Source organism: Silurus aristotelis, assembly GCF_946808225.1.
Source record: "Silurus aristotelis genome assembly, chromosome: 11".
Lineage (NCBI taxonomy): Eukaryota > Metazoa > Chordata > Actinopteri > Siluriformes > Siluridae > Silurus > Silurus aristotelis.
This window is the reverse complement of record NC_139584.1, coordinates 17,441,936-17,465,116: the sequence shown is the minus strand read 5'-3', so window position 1 is coordinate 17,465,116 and position 23,181 is coordinate 17,441,936. Positions and strand designations below refer to the sequence as shown.

The 23,181-nt window shown below is 39.8% G+C and overlaps 1 protein-coding gene across 1 annotated transcript; it reads right to left on the bottom strand.

Annotated features, from left to right (window-relative positions):
- Nucleotides 1–21,349: 21,349 nt before the first annotated feature.
- Nucleotides 21,350–23,181, bottom strand: LOC310732762 (uncharacterized protein). The gene is made up of 2 exons (XM_083553402.1): nt 22,012–23,181; nt 21,350–21,833 (listed from the first exon to the last, which is right to left on the bottom strand). The coding sequence occupies exons 1-2, from the start codon at nt 22,292–22,294 to the stop codon at nt 21,589–21,591; spliced, it is 528 nt and encodes a 175-aa protein (XP_083409528.1). The 5' UTR covers nt 22,295–23,181; the 3' UTR covers nt 21,350–21,588.

The window sequence follows — 23,181 nt, the reverse complement described above, 5'->3', positions numbered from 1 at the left end:
CACCAATTAGAAGATTCCAGTTGTTCTGCGTGGGTGAAAGTTTATGAATCGATTCCAATCTTTTGACCTCCTCCTCTAATGTTTTCCTGTTCTCTGCCTTTTGTTTCTTACGCCACGAGGTAAAAGAGATAATGTGGCCTTAGCCGCATCCCATTTAGTGGTGCTGTCCACTGGACAGAATTCGTTATCCTGCCAGTACTGGGATATTTTATCTTCAAGAAACTGGCAGAACGCGTTGTCATTAAGGAGAGAACTAATAAATTTCCAGTAAGAAGATTTTGGGGTTGAAAATCCTGTTAAATCTAAATACACTGGGCTATGGTCGGAAAGAACCACTGGACCGATTTCACAGGATCTCACACAGTTAACAAATCTGGAAGGCAAGAATAAATAGTCTAATCTGGAATAAGAATTATGGGGAGAGGAATAAAATGTAAAATCCTTGACCCCTGGGTGCAGCTCCCTCCATATGTCCACTAAGCCTGAAGCATGACACATATTTTGCAGAGTTCTTGAAGAACGGGCAGATGATCTTGTGAAGGATGATCCGTCCAACCTACCGTCCATGACACAATTAAAGTCCCCAGCCATAATCCCTAGGCCATTACACTTGTGATTAAACAATAGGACCATCTTTGATATAAAGTCAGGGCTGTCCTCATTTGGGGCATACACATTTAAAACAGTAAGAGGTTTTCCTAAGATGTGACCAGTAATCAGAACAAATCTGCCTTCAGGATCTTTTTCAACCTATTCGAAGATGAAAGGAAAATTTTTATGTATTAAAATGGCCACGCCCTGTTTATTTGACGAGAAAGAACTAAAATATACTTCCCCAACCCAGTCCCTTTTAAGCTTTAAATGTTCTGCATCCGACAAATGCGTCTCCTGTAGGAGTGCAATAGTTATCCTTTCCTGCTTCAAGAATGTCAGAACTTTCTTTCTTTTGACTATGTTACCCATGCCCTTCACGTTCCATGTGACCACCCTAGTCAGATCAGACATACATCAGTGCTGTTTAAAGTATTTAAATGCTGTGGATTGACAGAAGTAAGATTAAGACAACATAACTCCATAATATAACCGGCTCTCCTAAACATAAACAAAAACCCCCACCAACCCTCCCCCCTCGGCCCTATCCCCAAACGATAGGGCTCAGATATCAACTCGTCACGATAGGGCTCAGATATCAACTCGTCACACCCACCATCCACCAACACCTCCATTGACCACCCAGAAACACGACAGACAGAAAGAACCCCCTAAAAAAAAAATCCTAGAAATAAACAAATAAAGTCCACCCTAAATTACCTTAACAGAAAAAAAAAAACTTTTAAATAACACCTATAAAGAAAAAAAAAGAAAAAATAAATAAATAAATAGTTGTGGACATGTAATTAAATGGCTTTTTTTAAACTAAAAAGGAAAAAGATAATAAAATAAACAAGTAAAAAACTTTAGTGCAGACCAGCATAACAGTCATAAATAAAGAACCGAAGTTTGCCCAAAAAACAAAATTCCACCGAGTGGTCCTGCAACAAACTGAAAAAGCCATATAAATGTGTTCAAGTTCAGTAAGGAGAAACATGAAATGCCCTCAAATGCCCTTCTTCCTGACAGTGTTCGGGGTTCAGATACACTCTCCTAGTTTAAGTGTAGATTAAAAACATATCTTTTTAGCAAAGCCTACACATAACACACATCACACACATCACATCACAACCTTGTGTTCCAGAATATATGATCACATGCACATTATCAACTTGTGCTGTTAATATCATGAACAGCAGCTACGCTAATTCCTCTCCACTGCTTCTCTTTCTCTCCCCATCCCGAGGCATCCTGAGGTTTGGCCAGCTCCAGTCACGTCCCACCTCGTGAAGATTATGGACCTATGGATGATCATGGAGAAGTAGATGCCGAGTGTTTAAAGGCCCTGGCATGGAGAAGCTGATGCTGGATCTATGATGATCACAAATTGTTCTGTATTGTTGAAAGATTTATGATCAAACTCTTGATGTCACCCATATGAGGATGGGTTCCCCTTTGAGTCTGGTTCCTCTCAAGGTTTCTTCCTCATATCATCTAAGGGAGTTTTTCCTTGCCACTGTCGCCACGGCTTGCTCATCAGGGACAAACGCACACCATTCACCTTAACTGTTGTTTTCTGTAAAGCTGCTTTGAGACAATGTCTGTTGTGAAAAGCGCTATACAAATAAACTTGACTTGACTTGACTTGAAAGTGACTGAAAGATCACCCGGCTGTGTCCAGAAAGTTAGCAGCTGCCACAGTGTCAAACAAAATGATCTTTCCATTGTGTAAACAGCGGAGTCTAGCTGGATGAGCAAAGCCAAGGTATAACCCTCGATCCACCATTCTCTTACACACGCCTCCAAAAACCCGCCGTTTTCGCACAATCTCCGCCGATAAATCTGGGATAAAGCGTATCGTGGCACCACTATGGTTTACCGGTGTCTTCCTGGCAGCTCTCAAAACCGCCTCTCTTACTGGGAAGCGGAGGAACCGGACAATAACACTCCTCGGCGGCACGTTCGGTGTTAATTGAGACGGAAGGGGGGCTCTGTGCGCTCTCTCGATCTCGATAGCAGGGAAACCTGTGGGAAGCTGAAGCCAAACCGGAAACATAGACTGCAAAAAAGTAGTCAGAGATTCAATGCCTTCCGCTTTCTCAGGAAGACCAACAATCCTCATGTTTTTACGGCGACCCCGGTTTTCCAGATCATCCACTTTAGCTTGCAGTTGCTCCACGGTAGCACGCAAGTTAGCCATCTGATTGCTATGTGCACTCCCCGTGTCTTCCACCGCAGAGATTTGTTGCTCGGCTGTAGTTATACGCGACTCGGTGTCAGTGACTCGTACCGTGAGAGCAGTGAACGCATTCTCGAGGACCACAACAGAGGAGGCAATTTTTCCTAACTGTCCCTCAATACCGTCTAGCCGCGTGCCCACAGCCCTAATTTCACTCAAAATAAGTGAAGTGTCCAATTGCGGGCTAGCGCTAGCCTCTTCCCCTTCTACATCACGTGCAGGGGTGTTTTTCTTTTTCTCTTTACTTTTCTGTGACCTTGTAGATGAAAAAATAGGAAAATCCTTATCCCCACCACTTTCCATTTCCTTCCACGCTATCGAGATAGTACAAATTATGTAGAAAATAGGGCGGAATTAAAAAAAATAGGGAGTTCTAAAGCAGAGCAAAACTCTCAAGCTGCCATCTTGATCAGGGTCACGTGACCACCCCCAGGAGATATTTTTATGGAGAGCTATTTATTTAAAGTTTAAATTTATTTATTCTGGAATAATATTTCTGTCTGTTTTTATTCATATTTATGTTAAAAAAACATTGTTTTAGTGTGTTCAATAAATGTTTATCCTGTTCGGCCCGCGACCTAAAGTGTGCTTTGAGTTTTGGCCCAAATTTGGAGCAAATTTGTTATTTCAGAATTGTGTATCAAACTGGTAACCCTTCACATTAGTCAGTACCCAAGAAGTAGCTCTCGGTGTCAAAAAGGTTGGTAACCCCTGCTCTAGATGATGTAACTCTCCTTAAAAGCAAAATGATTAGGGAGAAAAAGTCAGCACCCTGGTATAATGATCATACGCGCACCTTAAAACAGACCACTCGGAAATGCTGAAACTTAAATAGCGTCAAACCAGTTTGATGGTATTTCAAATAGCGTGGAAGGAGAGCCTCCTGACTTATAGAAAAGCTCTTAGTGCTGCAAGATCAGCAAATTTATTCACCCTCATGGAAAATAACAAGCATAATCCTAGATTTTTATTTATTACGGTAGCAAAATTAGAAATATGTTGTGGTTACCGGATGCAAAAAAACTAGTTCATGCTTTTGTTACATCTAGATTAGACTACTGTAATGCTTTACTGTCTGAGTGTTCAAGAGCATAAATAAGCTTCAGTTAGTCCAGAATGCAGCAGCAAGAGTCCTTACTAGATATAAAAACTATGACCACATCACCCCTGTTTTAATCAGTCTTCACTGGCTCCCAATTAAAGCTCGCATTGATTACATGTAGCCCTCTCACTGATTCACTGGCTCAAACTCTGTCTAGGGAAACTTACAATTTAATTTTACACGTGAGAGGCACATCTAAATTTACTTAAGGTGTAATTTGTTTACTACCAAAGTAACTCAAAAATACTACTGTAATTAACCTCCTGCTTCAGACTTCAGTGTTTCTTTTAGACATTCTCTTCTATCACTCAGAAAATAATCAACCACAACCACATAACAGTAGAGATCTCTTATTTTATATAAGAATAACATGAGATTATACTGTATGCACAATAAACATTTATTAACTGAAATAAATGTAAAGACAACAAAAGAAAAGAAAACCCCACAAAATAAATAGTACCCAGCTGGGATTCAAGTCTCTGGTTGGCGCGCTACGTTGGAGCTCATGTGAATGTGTGTGCAGTTGCTAGTACTCACGAAATCCGAAGGAACAGTGAAATTTGTAAACGAAGCACACACTTGGAAAAACACAATTATCCATTCAATCGATTCGATTTTCCCTGGTGTCAATCCACGAAGATGCACTGTGCAAATCATCCATCTGACGATGTAAACGAGGCAGAGATGCAGCATAGACCACCACGTGTCCTCGGTCTCTCTGGAAGAATCGCGCGGCCTGCACTGTCTCTGTTGTTCACTCACTGCAGATGACCATTCACGTTGCAATCCTTTTCACAATGTTTGTACACTCAAACTTTATAATAGTTTATCTTCTGCGTCTTTGCAAACTGTACAACTCACATGAAGCTCACGTAGTCCTGGGACTAAAAGAACTGAACTGCGTCATCTTTGTCCTTTACGTGAACGCGTGCACCTGAGTACAGTCACTCTTACACTCACACTCTCTACATAGAGTTCATCCACAATTATTTTTCTTAGCAGTCTTTTATCTGTTTATTGTCCCTGTATATAATCCACAAACCCAGTAGTTAGGCTTTACACCTGCACCACACGATTAGCGCCTTTTTCTTTTTTCCGGCCTCCCCGTGTCGTCCTCCTCTCTCACACTTTACTTCCTCCCTCCCCTCTCACCTTTGACCTCAGATGTCAGTTTTTATAACAGTTTTTTTTTCTTAGTTATATCTCTTTGTGAAATGAACAAGTTTTAACTATTTAGTGTAAAAGAAAACGAAATAATTATTAAACCCTTATTTAGCAGGGCTCTACATATAAAATACTACTACTGACATATAAAGCACTTAACGGTCTTGCGCCACAGTATCTAAGTGAACTTCTGTACCAATATGATCCTCTACGCCTACCTAGATCAAAAGGTGCAGGCTATTTGTTGGTACCGCAAATAATGAAGACTACAACAGGGGTCCGATCTTTCTCTTATAAAGCCTCACAGTTAGAGAACAACCTTCCAATCAGTGCTCGGGACTCAGACTTCAAGTCAGTTTTAGTGTTCAAGTCAAGGCTGAAAACATATTTATCTTGTCAAGTCTTTTATCAGTAGATTTTTCTTAGGTAAAGGCGCAGATCGGGAGGGATCATGGATATAGAGTGTTTGGTGAACTGGGATATTTGTATGCTGTTGTCCCCTAACTTTCACACGTTCACTCAGGTTTGTTGATGGTGGTGTGGTGTGTTGTCTCTTGTCCCAGAGATCCCTCATGTTGGTGTTACCTTCTGGTTCTCCCTTTTAGTTATGCTGCCATAGTGAGCCTTGCCGGAGTCCCAACTGCACAGTGTCCATAACTTTCATACAACAATAAGAACACATAATAATCCATATCATTCTCTTCCTGTCACCCCTCTTCTCGCTTTCTCTCTCTCTCGGTCCAGTAAAACATGCTCCTGAGGTTCCAGTGACCACTGTTCCTGCCCCACTCCCCTCCTTGGACCGGAGCACATTGTCCTGGCCTGCCTCTGGATGGTTGTTCTCTTTGATTGGAGGCCACTCTGTGCAGCTGGGGATTGTTTCTCAACAACGCGCTGGGGTTCCATGAAATTACGAAGTAAGAACAGGAGCTTTGAGGATATATTTGGAGTGTAGTTAATGTTAACAGCTAGAGTTTGCTTCTGATCACCATCACTGCACCCCGCAACATCGTTTATTTGTAATAAATAGACATTCGGTGCAACCCAGATGAGGATGGGTTTCTTCCTTATGCCATCTTGGGAAGTTTTTCCTTGCCTGAGTTGCCACCAGCTTTCTCATCAGGGATAAACTTACACTTATAAAGAACATATTCATTTTAATCAACCACATTATCTGTAAAAACCTGCTTTAAGACAATGTTCATTGTTAAAAGTGTTATACAAATGAAAATGATATAAATTTAATTGAATACTTGTATTTGTATACACTCATAATAACAACAAAATGCAGTGCTTTTGTAAAATAAAGAAGACAGGGTGCTCTCTCTGTTGTCTCCATCATCTCTTCGTGCAGACACATAAATAAAACAACATAAATCTCAGTAAATACTTGCTTCACATACATAATGATAATGTCAACAAATGACCACTTTTAAATAAACCAATTCACATTGAAAACAAATATTCTCTGATTATGCAATTAATATGAAAGAAGAGGTACCGTTTTTCGGGCATCAACTCATTTGCCGGCCGCGTAGAATCATAGCAAAGGTTGCATAGCATAGCAATTTATATAATTTAAAACACAATAATTACTTTAAAACATTTACAAGAATATTTTGTCTTAATGCTTTATGTTGAGTATGGTATCACTATAAGTAAACATAAATTTGCATAAAGCATCAATATTTGTCTATGTCCATATTGATTAGAGCATTAAAAACTTGAAAAGTATTAGTTTAAGGTACATTTAGAGAAGATCCAAATGTGCAATTAAGTTGTGATTAATTGTGAATAAAATCATTACAATCATGCAATTAATGGCAATTAAATTTTAATCGATTGACATTGCTAATACTAATATGACATGAGGTCCAGTTACCAGCGTGGCACTAAAGCAGGTAGTAATAAAGGCTTCTTTTTACTTTACAAGTACATGTCAGAGCCCAGACTTCTTTACTTTAATTTAAGTAAAAAAGTATAGTCAAGTACTTCAACTTTTACCAGAGTATTTCAAAACATGAGAATCCGTACTTCTACTTAAGTGAAGGATGTGGGTACTTTTGCCACCTCTGCATTCTTCTTCTTTTAGCTGCTCCCATTTGGGGTTTTCACAGAGGATAATTAGTCTCCATACTACTCTACATCTGCCTCTTTCAAAACAACTACCTGCATTTCTACCTTCACCACATCCATAAACTTCCATTTCATATGCAAACATCATAGTCCGTGGAGACTCCGGTCTGACCTCGTCTGTCAACCTGTCAATCAACACTGCAAACAGGAAAGGGCTTAGAGCCGATACTTGATGCAGTCCAACCTCCACCTTAAACCAGTCTGTCATTCCTAGTGCACACTTCACTGCAGTCACACTGTCATAATACATGTCCTGCACCTCCCTCACATACTTCTCTGACACACCTGACTTCCTCATACAATACCACGACTCTTCGCTCTGCACCCTATCATATGCTTTCTCTAAATCCACAAACACACAATGCAACTTGATCTGACCTTCTCTATACTTCTCCATCAACATTCTCAAAGAAAATAATGCGTCTGAGGTGCTCTTCCTTGGCATTAAACCATACTGTTGCTCACAGATGGACACCTCTTCTCTCAGCCTGGCTTCCACTACTCTTTCCCATTACTTCATGGTGTGGCTGATTAACTTTATCCCCCTGTAGTTACTGCAGGTATGCACATCTCCCTTATTCTTAAAAACCAGTACCAGCACACTCCTTCTCCATTCCTTAGGCATCCTCTCACCTTGCAGAATCTTGTTAAACAATCTGGGTAAAAACTCCACTGCCATCTCTCCTAAACATCTCCATGCTTTTACTGGTATGTCATCTGGTTCAACCAACTTTCCACTCTTTGTCCTCTTAATCGCTGCTCTCACTTCCTCCTTACTAATCCTATTTTTTTCTTGCGTTACCATCTCCACATCATCCAACCTACTCTCTCTCCCATTTTCCTGATTTATCAGCTGCTCAAAATACTTCCTACACCTAATTAACACATTCTCCTCACTAGTCAAGACATCTCCATCCTTCATTGTTCTAACTTGCAGCACATCCTTCCCAGTTTGGTCCCTCTGCTTGGACAATTGGTATAAATTATTTTCTCCATCCTTATTGTCCAACTTCTCATACAGCTCCTCATATGCCTTTTCTTTAGCCACATCCCACTTCACCTGCTGCCACATCTCCTTGTACTCCTGCCTACTTTCTCATCTCATAAACAATAGGAGCCCGTCTGTGAACAGAGTTTCCAGACTGGACTGTGAACAAATAAAAAAAAAAGCAGGAAAAGTAGAGCAAACTTTATGACTTTGTTAATGTCCATTGTGCAGTTTTCAATTTTACATGCGTACACTCAAAAAGAAAAAAACAAAGTGCCGGAACACTATAAAATAAATAAAAAAGTACAAACTTAAAGGGAGCAACAGGCTGCCACTTGGGCGGCGCCTATCCAGATTTTTATGTCGGTTAAACTTCAAAAAGATTTGCTTTAATAAAAATACAAAACCATTAATGTTTTTTTTTCTTTTGATTGGCAAATAACAGATTTGGTCAGGATTTAACAACATTTTAGTAACTTTGTTAACTTAGCAACATCTTCAACAACACATTTATTTTTTTTTAAATATAGTACTGTTGTTTTTGCCACTGGTTAATATTTTAACACTTTATACAGTATCTCGCAAAAGTGAGTACACCCCTCACATTTCAGCAACCATTTTAGTATCATCTCAAGGGACAACACTGCAGAAATGAAACTTGGATATATTTTAGAGTACTCAATGTGCAGCTTGTATAAACCCAGCCATTAGGGAGACACAAGCCAGTGCACTCTTAGTGCCGGTCCCAAGCCCGGATAAATGGGGAGGGTTGCGTTAGGAAGGGCATCCAGCATAAAACATGTGCCAAATCAAATATGCGGGTCACGATTAAGAATTTCATACCGGATCGGTCGAGGCCCGGGTTAACAACGACCGCCACAGGTATTGTTAGCCAAAAGGGTACCGGTGGAAATTGGGCTACTGTTGACCGAAGGAGGAGAAGGAGAGGAGAAAGACGTCTACAGAGACGGCAGGGAAAGGAGAAGTGGAGGAGAGTGGAGGTTCGCGTTGGTACTTTAAATGTTGGCACTATGACTGGTAAAGGGAGAGAGGTAGCTGATATGATGGAGAGGAGAAAGGTAGATATGTTGTGTGTTCAGGAGACCAAGTGGAAAGGGAGTAAGGCCAGGAACATTGGAGGTGGGTTTAAACTGTTCTATTATGGTGCGGATGGAAGGAGAAATGGTGTAGGGGTTAATCTGAAGGAAGAGTACAGTAAGAGTGTAGTGGAGGTGAAGAGAGTTTCTGATAGAGTGATGAAAGTGAAGCTGGAAGTTGAAAGAATTAAGATAAATGTCATCCGTGCCTATGCTCCACAAGTCGGCTGTGAGATAGAGGAGAAGGAAAGATTCTGGAGTGAATTAGATGAAGTGGTAGATGGTGTACCTAGAAATGAACGATTGGTGATTGGTGCAGACTTTAATGGGCATGTAGGTGAAGGGAACAGAGGTGATGAGGAGGTTATGGGTAGGTATGGCCTAAAGAAGAGGAATGTGGAAGGGCAGATGGTGGTAGATTTTGCTAAAAAAAATGGAAATGACAGTGGTGAATACTTATTTTAAGAAGAAGGAGGATCATAGGGTGATGTATAAGAGTGGAGGAAGGTGCACACAGGTGGATTATGTTCTATGTAGGAGATGCAACCTAAAGGAGATTGGAGACTGTAAAGTGTTGGCAGGGGACAGTGTAGCTAGACAGCATCGGATGGTGGTCTGCAGGATGGTTTTAGGGGCGAAGAAGAAGAGGAGGAGAGGGAGGACTGACAGAAGAATAAAATGGTGGAAACTGAAGGAGAGCATAAGGAGAACGAGGTTGGCAAAACAGAAGTGGGATAGACAGAGTGATGAGAAGAGTAGGCAGGAGTACAAGGAGATGCGGCAGCAGGTAAAAAGGGATGTTGCGAAAGCCAAGGAAAAGGCATATGAGGAGCTGTATGAGAGGTTGGACACTAAGGAAGGAGAAAAGGATTTATACCGATTGGCCAGGCAGAGGGACCGAGCTGGGAAGGATGTACTGCAAGTTAGAGCAATAAAGGTTGAAAAGTTGATCAGTCACACCATGTAGTTATGGGAAATAGTAGTGGAAGCCAGGCTGAGAGAAAAGGTGACCATCTGTGAGCAACAGTATGGTTTCATGCCGAGAAAGAGCACCACAGATGCCTTATTTTCTTAGAGAATGTTGATGGAGAAGTATAGAGAAGGACAGAAGGAATTGCATTGTGTATTTGTGGATTTAGAGAAAGCGTACGACAAAGTGCCAAGAGAGGAGTTGTGGTATTGTATGAGGAAGTCAGGTGTGTCAGAGAAGTATGTGAGGGTGGTGCAGGACATGTATGAGGACAGTGTGACAGCAGTGAGGTGTGCAGTAGGAACGACGGACTAGTTCAAGGTGAAGGCTGGATTGCATCAAGGATCGGCTCTGAGCCCTTTCCTGTTTGCAGTGGTGATGGACAGGTTGACGAACGAGGTCAGACAGGAGTCTCCCTGGACTTTGATGTTTGCGGATTATATTGTGATTTGTGGTGAGAGTAGTGAGCAGGTTAAGAAGAGCCTGGAGAGGTGGAGGTACACGCTGGAGAGAAGGGGAATGAAAGTCAGTAGGAGTAAGACAGAGTGCGTAAATGAGATGGAGGGCAGTGGAGTGGTGCGGTTGCAGGGAGAAGAGGTGGAGAAGGTGGAGGAGTTCAAGAACCTGGGGTCAACAGTCGAAAGTAATGGAGAGTGTGTTAGTGACGTGAAGAAAAGCGTGCAGGCAGGGTGGGGTGGGTGAAGAAGAGTGACAGGAGTGATTTGTGTTAGTAGAGTATCTGCAAGAATGAAAGGGAAAGTTTATAGGACTGTGATGAGACCTGCTATGTTTTATGGATTAGAGACAGTGGCATTAAGTAAAAGACAGGAGGCGGAGCTGGAGGTAGCAGAGCTAAAGATTTTGAGGTTTTCGTTGGGAGTGAGTTTAGAAATTAGTTTATTAGAGTTTTGGAGACAAGGTGAGGGAGGCGAGATTGAGATGGTTTGGACATGTGCAGAGGAGGGACATGAGTTTTATTGGTAGGAGAATGCTGAGGATGGAGCCACCAGGAAGGAGGAAAAGAGGAAGGCCAGGAGGAAGGTGCACACAAGTGGACTATGTGCTATGCAGGAGATTGGAGACTGTAAGGTGTTGGCAGGGGACAGTGTAGCTAGACAGCGTCGGATGGTGTTCTGTAGGATGGTTTTGGAGGCGAAGAAGAAGAGTAGGAGAGTAAGGACTGAAAGAAAAATAAAATGGTGGAAACTGAAGGAGAGCATAAGGAGAAAGAGGTTGGCAAAACAGAAGTGAGATAGACAGAGTGATGAGAAGAGTAGGCAGGAGTACAAGGAGATGTAGGAATGAAAGTCAGTAGGAGTAAGACAGAGTACATGTGTGTGAATGAGAGGGAGGGCAGTGGAGTGATGTGGTTGCAGGGAGAAGAGGTGGAGAAGGTGGAGGAGTTCAGGTACCTGGGGTCAACAGTGCAAAGTAATGGAGAGTGTTTTAGAGAAGTAAAGAAAAGCGTGCAGGCAGGATGAAGTGGGTGGAGAAGAGAGGAGTGATGTGTGATAGTAGGGTATCTGCAAGAATGAAAGGGAAAGTTTAAAGGACTGTGGTGAGACCTGCGATGTTGTATGGTTTAGAGACAGTGGCATTGAGTAAAAGACAGGAGGTGGAGCTGGAGGTAGCAGAGCTGAAGATGTTAAGGTTTTCGTTGGGAGTGACGAGGATGGACAAGATTAGAAATGAGTTCATTAGAGGGACAGCGCATGTAGGATGTTTTGGTGACAAGGTGAGGGAGGCGAGATTGAGATGGTTTGGACATGTGCAGAGGAGGGACATGAATTATATTGGTAGAAGAAAGCTGAGGATGGAGCCACCAGGTAGGAGGAAAACAGGAAGGCCAAGGAGGATGTTAATGGATGTGGTGAGGGAAGACATGCAGGTAGTTGGTGTGAAAGAGGCAGATGTAGAGGACAGGGTGGTATGGAGACAGATGATCCGCTGTGGCGACCCCTAACGGGAGCAGCCGAAAGAAGAAGAAGATGAAGAAAAAAATGAAATGTTACCTCCTTTAACACTTACAATGCAAACGTTTAGTAGCACAATTCAAGTCATTTTCCTCATAATAAGAATGATTCTCCTACCAAAATCTTGCCTGTGTTGTGCTCCATTCTGACTCCAAATGTTCAATAAACTCAGAAATGTAATGCATTGTTTTTCTAACCTAATCGTAAACGAGACTGGCAAATGTCTGTGGCATTTGTTTTGATGAAACGCCAATACACACAGAAGAATCAAGGTACAGAAATATACCTAAAAGTGTACAAATGCTTTGTTGCAGGGTACAGCAATGTACCTCTGAACATTGGTAAATATTTGTAGCTTCTTGTTTTTATCTCTAAAAGAATATTTATTCACAGCTAGTGATAAAAATGTGCCTTTGTGTCCTGGTATGGTTTAAAATTACACCCTGATTACACATATTGTATGCAAAACTGGTGAAATGCAATGGAAAAATTTCAGGATGTAATTTAAACCATACCGGGACACAAAGGAACACTGTAAAAATTTGCTTTAAAAAAACGATTACATTCTTAAAGTAACATGCTGTTTTTTAATTAATACAGTAAAATCCCATATAAAACAATGCATACTAAGTAATTTTGTTCTTTTTAAGAAAGTATAAACAATATACAGTATACTGTGAATTAACAGTGTTCAGAGTCGACACTCAGAGATTGTGTCTGAAATCACACCCTACATCCTCATTCACTATTCCCTACATTAGTGTACTAGTATAGTCTTAGTCTACTTGACAAAGTAAATGAAAACAAATTAGTTTGTTCAATTAGAATTGATGATGAAAAGAATAAGAAACAGAACTATAACGGACATACAGTCACAGCCTTAGACGAAATCAACTTAAATCAATTAAAACAAAGGAAGATTAAATAACTCCAAAAACAGTATTACCAGCTTCAATTCTGGTAACAGCTTTACTTTATTTGTCATATATCTACAAAAATGTCTTTAAAACTTAACAGAGGTTTATATTTGATTGAAAATGTGTTGTTTGATCTCACCATTTTGGAGATCAGTGGGGGCTTTACTTGGGCTTGTGACCCCAGACTCTATAAAATTAGTTTTTCTCTGGCTGTTATAACAGTTTTTTTTAAAGCACATTTGTTATGACATGCTCTACCAATGTTATTTTTTTTTCTTTTAATAGCTTGTTAGTCTTATATTGTTTTTCCTTTTCCTTTTACTCTATCATGGTCACACGAAACCAATGTAGCAGGCAAATCTCTGTATGTCTAGTACACTTAATGTAATAACATTTAATGTCAGAGGCCTTGGCCATCCAATTAAGCGGAAGAGAGTTCTGACATTCCTAAAAAAAGAAAAAGCAGACATAGCTTTCCTTCAGGAAACTCATTTGTCCAATGAAGAGCACAAAAAACTCAAGAGAGATTGGGTCGGGCAAACTTATTTCTCTAGCTTTACTAGCAATAAAAGGGGAACAGCAATACTTATTCATAAAAAAATTACCTTTCATATTTGAGGAGCAATATAGCGACCATGATGGTAGACAAATATTAATTAGGGGGATGCTTTATGGACAAGAACTGACATTACTAAACGTATATGCACCGAACGAAGATAGCCCTAAATTCATGATGGATACGATCACCTTATTTAATCAATATAATACAGACTTTGGAATAGTTGCCGGAGATTTTAATTGTCATATGGATAGTAGCTTAGACAAATCCTCAACCACATTGACTAACCCCAACGCTTCTAAGACTCTGAGGTTAGCATCGACTGATGTAGGCCTGGTCGATGTTTGGAGAGAACTTAATCCTACAAGGAAAGATTACACTTTCTATTCGGCAAGACACAAATCATACTCCCGACTAGATTTATTTTTTTTACCACAGGATCATCTCTCATTTATAGTTTCATGTGATATAGGGCCCATTCTTATATCAGACCACTCACCAGTCTACCTGTGATTATTCATCCCCCAGCAGACAAATCAAACCAAACAATGGAGATTTAATACCTCCCTCCTCACAGACTTTGAGGCTTGTAATAATATTAGAAAATGGTTAGAGCAGTACAGACGGGATAATGCGCTCTCCCCCGTTACTCCGGCATTGATATGGGATGCAGCTAAAGCTGTAATTAGGGGCCAGCTGATCTCTTACGCATCTGCAAAAAAAAAATCTATTATAAAACAAACAGAACAACTTAAGAAAGAGTTAATTAATTTGGAACAATGCCATAAACGCTCTCCTACAGAGGAAAACTTGAGAAAACTAAATGCAACAAGAACTAATCTTAATCTCATTCAAACAGAACATATAAAAAAACTTTTATTATTTACCAAACAGCAATATCATGAATACGGTAACAAGCCAAGTAGACTTTTAGCCTACCAACTCAAAAAGAACGTGCAGAAAGTATAATAAAGTGTACAGGTAATGCGGCAGGCCAGTTGAAATATAATACACAATCAATTAAATCCTCATTTCTTGAATTGTATACACAGCTTTACGCGTCAGAAAACCCCTCCGCAAGAGATATCCAAATGTGCAAATCGAGCCACTTTTCATGCCCATGGTTACTGATTTTTTTGAAAATGGCGTTCTTCCCGACACTATGAAGACAGCAATAATATCTTTAATACACAAGAAGGACAAGGATGCTGCTGAATGCGCATCATTTCGCCCAATTTCATTACTTCCAGTTGACTTTAAAATATTATCAAAATTAATTGCACGTAGGCTGGAAGACCTGTTGCCCCAGATTATTAACCCTGATCAGTCCGGTTTTGTGAAGGCACGCTATGCATCTGACAATATCCGGAGGCTATTAAATATAATTGACCACTTGGCCCTACACAACAGAACAGCCCTACTACTTTCTCTTGACGCAGAAAAAGCGTTTGATCGGGTCGAGTGGTCATATTTGTTTGCCGTTCTGAAAAAAAATTAATCTGGGTGAAAAATTTATTGGGTGGGTCAGAACTATGTATGGCAATCCACAAGCCCAAATATGTATAAATGGTACCCTCACTGAAAAATTTTATTTGTTTAGAGGCTGCCGGCAGGGGTGCCCCCATCACCTTTTTTATTTAACTTTGCAATTGAACCACTCGCAGAAGCTATACGGGCTAGTGAAGAGATTGCAGGTATCAATATCGGGAAAACACAGAACAAAATTTCGCTATATGCGGATGACATAATCCTATACTTAACCAACCCCGAGCAATTAATCCCAGCAGTATTAGACCTTATCACTAAATTTGGAACAATATCAGGCTATAAAATCAATTTGACAAAATCCAATGCATTATTAATTAATTCGTCAGTTTCTAATAGACTCAGAGCAATCTCACCTTTCACCTGGGCCCAAATCAGCTTTAAATATCTTGGGGTGAATGTGGCTCTAAAACTCAAGGATCTTTACCTCATAAACTACATTCCATTGATTAAAAAGATTAAGGAAGAATTAGAACATTGGAAAATGCTCCCATTTCATTTCTCGGACGAATTAATGTAATTAAAATGGATGTTCTGCCCCGTTTAAGCTACTTATTTCAGTCACTGCCCTGTTACTTGGATAAAACATTCTTTAAATCTATAAACAAAATACTAACCTCTTTCATCTGGAAAAATTCTGTACCAAGAATAGCTTTTACAACTATAACAAAATCTAGAGAAAAGAGGGGACTGGCACTACCAGACTTGCAGATGTACTATTGGGCCGCCCAGACAAAGGGCCTGATTAGCTGGGTGCAAAGACGTAATAATGCACATTGGATAGACATAGAAGAGGAACTTTGTACTCCTATTTCTATAAACTTGCTACCATTCATTAACAACATAAATGCAATACATCAAATAACAAAAACATATGTAGTTTACAATACTCTTCAAGTTTGGCAAAATATAAAAAAGTTCTGCGGGAATTTTGGCAAAATCTCCAGGCTTTCCCCCTTATCCTCAAACCCAGATCTGCCACCATTTATTGGTGGTTCCTTGTTTGCAAAGTGGAGAGGAAATGGTGTATACCAATTCCAACAATTGTTTGACGGGGATACACTCAAGTCCTTTGCTGTTTTAAGATCAGAATATGAAATTCCGAAACAGGACTTCTATAAATACTTACAAATTCGCCATCTAATAAACACCCTAAAAGGAGAAAAACGCCTGTCTTCGGGGCTAACAAATCTTGAGGAGATTTTGGTAAAATCAACATCATTAAAAGGGAAAATCTCTGAAATTTATAGTGTTTTGTTGGAACATTGCAGCTCTTCCTTGACCTCACTCAGGAATATATGGCAGAACGATATGGGGCGTGCATTTGATGAAGATCAGTGGGACACGATATGTCAGAATGTTTTTTCTTCACTGTCCTGTAATCAAATAATCGAACAAAATTATAAATTCATGCACAGGATGTACCTTACTCCGCTCCGCTTAAGTAAAATGTTCCCTAATTCATCCCCCAGATGTCATCGTTGTAAAACGTGTAAAGGGTCAATTATGCATGTTTTTTGGGAATGCAGGAAATTAAAACATTTCTGGAAGGCGGTACATAATCTAACTGTTAAGATTGTGAATACCCCACTGGACATTTCACCAACACGTTACCTCTTTGGCACGGAATTGGACAAGACGCTGGACACCACATGCAGGAAAAGGATTATCATAATGTCTTATATAGCAAAGAAATGTATCTTGCTCAATTGGAATCAACAAAGAGCTCCATCATTTAATCTGTTTAAACAAATCCTAAATGAAACTTTAAGACTGGAGCAACGTACATACGCCCTAAAAAAATAAGGGAGACGCCTTCCGAAAGATATGGGAACCGCTTATGGACCTCTGACACTACCATGTCATAACGGGGTTTGGCATGTTTACATATCATTCACAAAGGATGAACTGTGATCTGTGACCATGGACTGAGTTGATTTAATTTGCTGTTTTTTTTTCTGTCTGTTATGTCAATAAAATGTTAAAAATCAATAAAAAGATAATTGCAAAAAAAAAAAAAAAAAATAGATAAATATTTTAGATGTAAATCAGACTGCAGAGATATTGACCAATAATATAATTTGCATATTGTTCCAGCTCTCACGAGGTACATGCCAGGGATGCCCACTGTCACCGCTTCTTTTTACATTGGCTATTGAACCTTTGGCTAGTGCAATACAAAGAAGTAAGGATATATCAGGGGTAACAATTAATAATCTTGAAATTAAATGACCTTTGTATGCTGATGATATTATATTATTTCTATCCAAATTAGGTACATACATACCATGTCTATTGAGTCTAATTAAAATATTTGGATCTTTCTCGGGCTATAAAATAAATGAGTCCAAATCTATGATTTTATTTCTTAAAGATTCGGAACGTCTTAAACCCCCAGTTCAAACCCCATTTATGAAACGTCATGAAGGTTTTCTGTATCTTGGCATTAGAATTATTCCAGACATATATAATTTGGCCCCCAGTACTTATAATTGCATATCTAAATTTTTCACTGAGTCAATTAATAAGTGGTCAGCTCTACCAATATCTCAAATTGGAATTATTAATATACTTAAAATGAATGTACTCCCCAAACCCTTGTACCTATTTCAGTCAATTCCACTACCACCGCCACAAAAAATTTTTTGCAATATGAGGCCTGTACATCCGGACAACTGCCTTTAAATCTGTATTTGTACTCGGCACCCCTGCCTAAATTTTAAATAAGCTACTTCCAATCCCTTTGTAAAAAATACTATTGTGGTATGGTATGAAGTCTTGAAACATCTTGGGGAGGTTCCTCATTTATCACGATTTACCCCATTTGGGGTAATACTAACTTTACACCTGGGACACACGATACTGGATTCAACAAAAGGTTTGTGTACGATGGGAGATTTATTTAGTAATGAAAATATACTTCGTTTCCAGGACTTAAAACAAAAGTTTGATCTACCTAAAACACATTTTCTAAATATCTCCAGATTAGGAATTTTGTTAACAAGATACAGCATCATTCCTCTTTATTGCTGGATCAATCCCCTTAGAAAAGGGTACTTTAGACAATAGCGATGGGGGTAGGCACATTTTTATGCATAAAATTTTTATGTATACATATGTATATATGTGTGTATGGGTATGTATGTGTATGTATATGTCCATAAATGTATGCTTAATATGTAGGTAACCCCCCCTTTTATTTTTTTATTTTTTTATTTTTTTATTTTTTTTATATTATTTACTTGTATTTTATAGTTTCAAAATTAATAAAGACAGTGTTGAAAAGTATATTTTGATTTCTAGCTTTTTTTTAACCAAACATCAAATAACTGAGCACCTTAAGGAGAATACAATACTCTGTGGTACTGTGTAGGCTCATTTAGTTTATTGAATTATTTAAAAAAATAAGATGGTGGAAACTGAAGAAGGACGAATGTAGTGTGAGATTCAAGGAAGAGGTCAGACAGGGGCTCGGTGGTGGTGAAGAGGTGCTGGATGATTGGGCAACTACTGCAGAAGTGATATGGGAGACTGCTAGAAAGGTACTTGGTGTGACATCTGGAAATCGAAAGGAAGACAAAGAGACATGGTGGTGGAATGAGGAAGTTCAGGAAAGCATAAGGAGAAATATGTTGTGGAAACAGGTTTGGGATCGGCTGAGAGATGAGAAAAGTAGGCAGGAATACAAGGAGATGCAACAGCAGGTAAAGAAGGATGTAGCAAAAGCCAAGGAAAAGGCATATGAGGGCTGCATAAGAAGTTGTACACTAAGGAAGGAGAAAAGGATTTGTACCGATTGGCCAGGAAGAGTGACCAAGCTGGGAAGGATGTGCTACACGTTAGAGTAGGGGTGCCCAATACATCGGTCGTGATCTACCAGTTGATATGAATTAGAATTTTAATTGATTAGATTCCATGACATTAAAAAAATTATATTTATTTATGCATATTTAATGTAGGTAGATAATTTTGACTTAGTCATTTTATAAGTAGCTCGCATGCTGAAAAAGTGTGTGCACCCCTGAGTTAGAGCAATAAAGGATTGAGATGGAAATGTGTTGACTAGTGAGAAGAGTCTGTTGAGAAGATGGAGGAGTATTTTGAGCAGCTGCTGAATGAAAAAGGAGAGAGAGAGAGAGAGAGAGAGAGAGAGAGAGAGAGAGAGAGAGAGAGAGAGAGAGAGAAGGTTGGATGGTGTGGAGATGGTGAAGCAGGAAGTGGATAGGATTAGTTAGGAGGAAGTGAGAGCAGCTATTAAGAGGATGAAGAGTGGAAAGTCAGTTGTACCAGATGACATACCAGTAGAAGCTTGGAGATGTTTAGGAGAGATGGCAGTGGAGTTTATAACAAGATTGTTTAACAAGATTTTGGAAGGTGAGAGGAGGCCTGAGGAATGGAGAAGGGGTGTGCTGGTACCGCTCTTTAAGAATAAAGGAGATGTGCAGACCTGCAGTAACTACAGGGGAATAAAGTTGATCAGTCACACTAAGAAGGTATGGGAAAGAGTAGTGGAAACCAGTCTATCAGAAGAGATGATTATCTGTGGAGTGGTTTGAGAAGAGTGACTGGAGTGATTTGTGATAGAAGAGTATCTGCAAGAATGAAAGGGAAAGTATAGGACTGTGCTGAGACCGGCGATTTTGTATAGATTAGAGACAGTGGCATTGAGTAAAAGACAGGAGATGAGCTGGAGGTAGCAGAACTGAAGTTGTTAAGGTTTTCGTTGGGAGTGACGAGGGTGGACAAAATTAGAAATGAGTTTTTTAGAGGGACAGCGCATGTAGGATGTTTTGGTGACAAGGTGAGGGAGGCGAGATTGAGATGGTTTGGACATGTGCAGAGGAGGGATATGAATTATATTGGTAGAAAGATGCTGAGGAGGGAGCCACCAGGTACGAGGAAATAAGGAAGGCCAAGGAGGAGGTTCATGGATGTGGTGAGGGAAGACATGCAGGTAGTTGGTGTGAAAAAGGCAAATGTAGAGGACAGGGTGGTATGGAGACGGATGATCCGCTGTGGCGAGCCCTAATGGGAGCAGCCGAAAGAAGAAGAAGAAGAAGTCATTGTGATTTTACACTTTTTACATCGTATCTCTGTTAGTTTCCTTTTATTCAGCTCCATCTCACAGATGTTCTGGGACATCTCTTAGGAGCATTCTCCGGAGACAGTATCGTCAGTTACAACTCTTCTCTTCTCATTGCTCGATTTATTTAACATCTCTCTACCCCAACTATTCCAGAGAACCCCTGTCTGCCTCCTTGCATCGTGCAGCGTACTTTTACGTGTGATATGGACACACAGACCTCACCTGACCTCCCTGCTGTTTATCATCAGAAAACAGCATGAATTATCCTTCATGTTGGTTTGCTACTGATTATTTTCCTACTTCCCCCGTTCTTTCACCTCAATATTAGTATCAGAGTCTGACCCCGATTGCTCACCAATGTCTTCTGCAGCGGCTGAGGCCCACAAGCTCTTTTTTCCCAAAAAACATGCGTAAGTCTGCCTTCTACGTTGTTTTTGGTTTTTCAATCAAAATATCAGTCAGACCCTACTCTACTCTATATATTAGTAATTGATTATTATTATTTTAATAATACTTGGAATAAATAGTAGGGCTGGGATGATTCACTAATCTGGCAATTCAATACTATCCCGATACCTTTGTGCTGATTCAATACATATTGTGATTCTGTAGCTATTGCGATTCATTGTTTAAATTGTGATTTTTGTTTGCTTAATAAAGATTAGACAATGGCAAATACTTGACCATACCCTTAGAGAGACTGTATATGAGTTATATTAACAAAAACAATGCATCACATCTTTCAGAACTGTTATTTCAGGAGCATAAACATACATAGTGCATAAAGAACCTTGAACCATAAAACTTTCAAGTACCAAAAACTTGAATTATAGTATTTAAATGTGCAACAAAATAACTAACAGGGTTCCTACAGGTTTCTTCAAGTTAAATTCAAGTCTTTTTAAGACCTTTTTAAGACCATTTATATAAAAAATTAATACCTATTTCACGTCCCTACCAGCAAAGAAAAACAAAATCCTTGAACTTGTGTTCATTTATTTTTTAAATGTGGAATGGGTAAAAGATAAGCCAAGCAGTGTGAAAAATAAAAACATTTTAGTAGGCCACAAGAAAGTTTGCCGAACAATGTTAAGTTGTTTTTTAACATGAGCTAGCTACTTATTCCATGCTGGGAATATGAGGAACTGAGAGACCCCTGAACAATAAACATCGAAAATCAGAACTCAACAATAAATTAAATTAAATTAAGAAACACAGTCAACTCCTTAGCTCTTCACTCAGGGCAGCAATGTCTTTATCAAGGACAGCCAGTTCTGTCAACTTCTCCTTATGGCCTCTCCGCAAGAGGTTGGACCTGGAGATTAGGTCAGCCATCTTGCTTCCTGCCTTCCTTTCAGCCTCCTCAGCCAGCCTGTCCGCATCCCTAGCCAGACCCAATTCACACTGGGCCCATCCATTGAAATGGACACCAAGTCCCTGAAGTTCAGTCTGTCCATACATTCCTGAGAAAAAAAGGGTTGCATTTGATTAATCAAATAAGAGGACTGGATGAGCACATATTGTTAAGGGAAATAACTAATTGGTCATGTAATATTGCAGTTACAGAAGAGTATATGCACAGAAGTTGAGTCTATCAATATAAATTAATGAGCTTTTATAGTAAAAAATGATTATCCTTACTTTGAGATGCGACAGCAGGTCTTGTGCAGTGGAATGTCCCATAAACTGAGAGCCCAGATATCTGGACTGAACCTGTCCCTCGTTTCAGAAGCGGACGTGCATATCCAGCTTTGTTTTTCGTAGTCTCGTTGAGACTCTCATCAAACATAAGAACGAACGGCGATTTGTTGACTTTGGACACCAGTTCTTCTTTGATGTGGATAGCTAAACCAAACTTGGCTATGTAAGCTGTTTTGTCGGGACCGCAAGTAAACGTTTTAGCGATGTCGGAGACAGGGAACATGCACTTGAAAAGCTCTGAGATACCCTCGTTTCCATTTTAGGACTGGTGTTTAGCGATTGTGTTAAGAGTCCACAACATCTCGGCTTTCATTGTTGGTGTGGACCCAAAAGCTGTGCGCAGCTCCACTCTAGTTGCGGCCATAGCTGGAGGGTCTGCAGCGCTAGCAGCAAGCTGGCTAACATTAGTTGGTTGAAACACGCAGGCGATGAAAGGAGTTTGTTTTTGTCCATTGAGAGCGTTTATGTGCTTGGACGACTTGGCATGAGACTCTAATGCCTTCATTCCCATTGTACCTAGCTGAATTCTTTTTTTGCATATGGTGCAAAACGCCTCAAAAACGTTGTTGTCCACTGGTTTTAACCAATGAGGAAAAGAGTTTTTATCCAGCCATGCTTCATTCAATTTACATTTCCCCATAACCTCAGAATGAAATTGGTAGCTAGCTAGCGTAAAAACAAACTTTAAAAATATAACTGCGTGCGTCAGTGGAATGTTCCTGTGGAATGCTGAGATTTTCATTGATTTCTCGTGCTTCTCCTTTGCTTGTTGTGTTGTGTTGTAGTCTATGGCTGTGGTGTCATAGCGCGTGATCTTCCTTTACTGAAGGCATCGCTTGTTCGCAGTATTTTGTACGGTGACCCGGGGCTGTGCTGCGTTCTCAATTATTGGTTCTGCCACTTTTTTACTACGTCATTTAATCAAAATAATTGTGCTTGACAAATGAAACTTTTGAGGAAAATTACAATATGGAGAATTTACATACAGCACAATTTTTAAGACCCAGACATCAAAATTCAAGACTTTTTAAAGACTTTTTAAGGTATTATTTCCAAATTAATAAATTCAATGCTTTTAAGACTTTTTAAGACCCCGCGGGAACCCTGAAC

Excerpts from the sequence above, each read along its gene's own strand:
- LOC310732762 (XM_083553402.1), bottom strand. The coding sequence starts at position 22,294 with ATGTTCCCTGTCTCCGACATCGCTAAAACGTTTACTTGCGGTCCCGAC. Across the intron at positions 21,834-22,011 it reads ACCTGCTGTCGCATCTCAAA|GAATGTATGGACAGACTGAA; the intron begins GTAAGGATAATC and ends TTTTTTTCTCAG.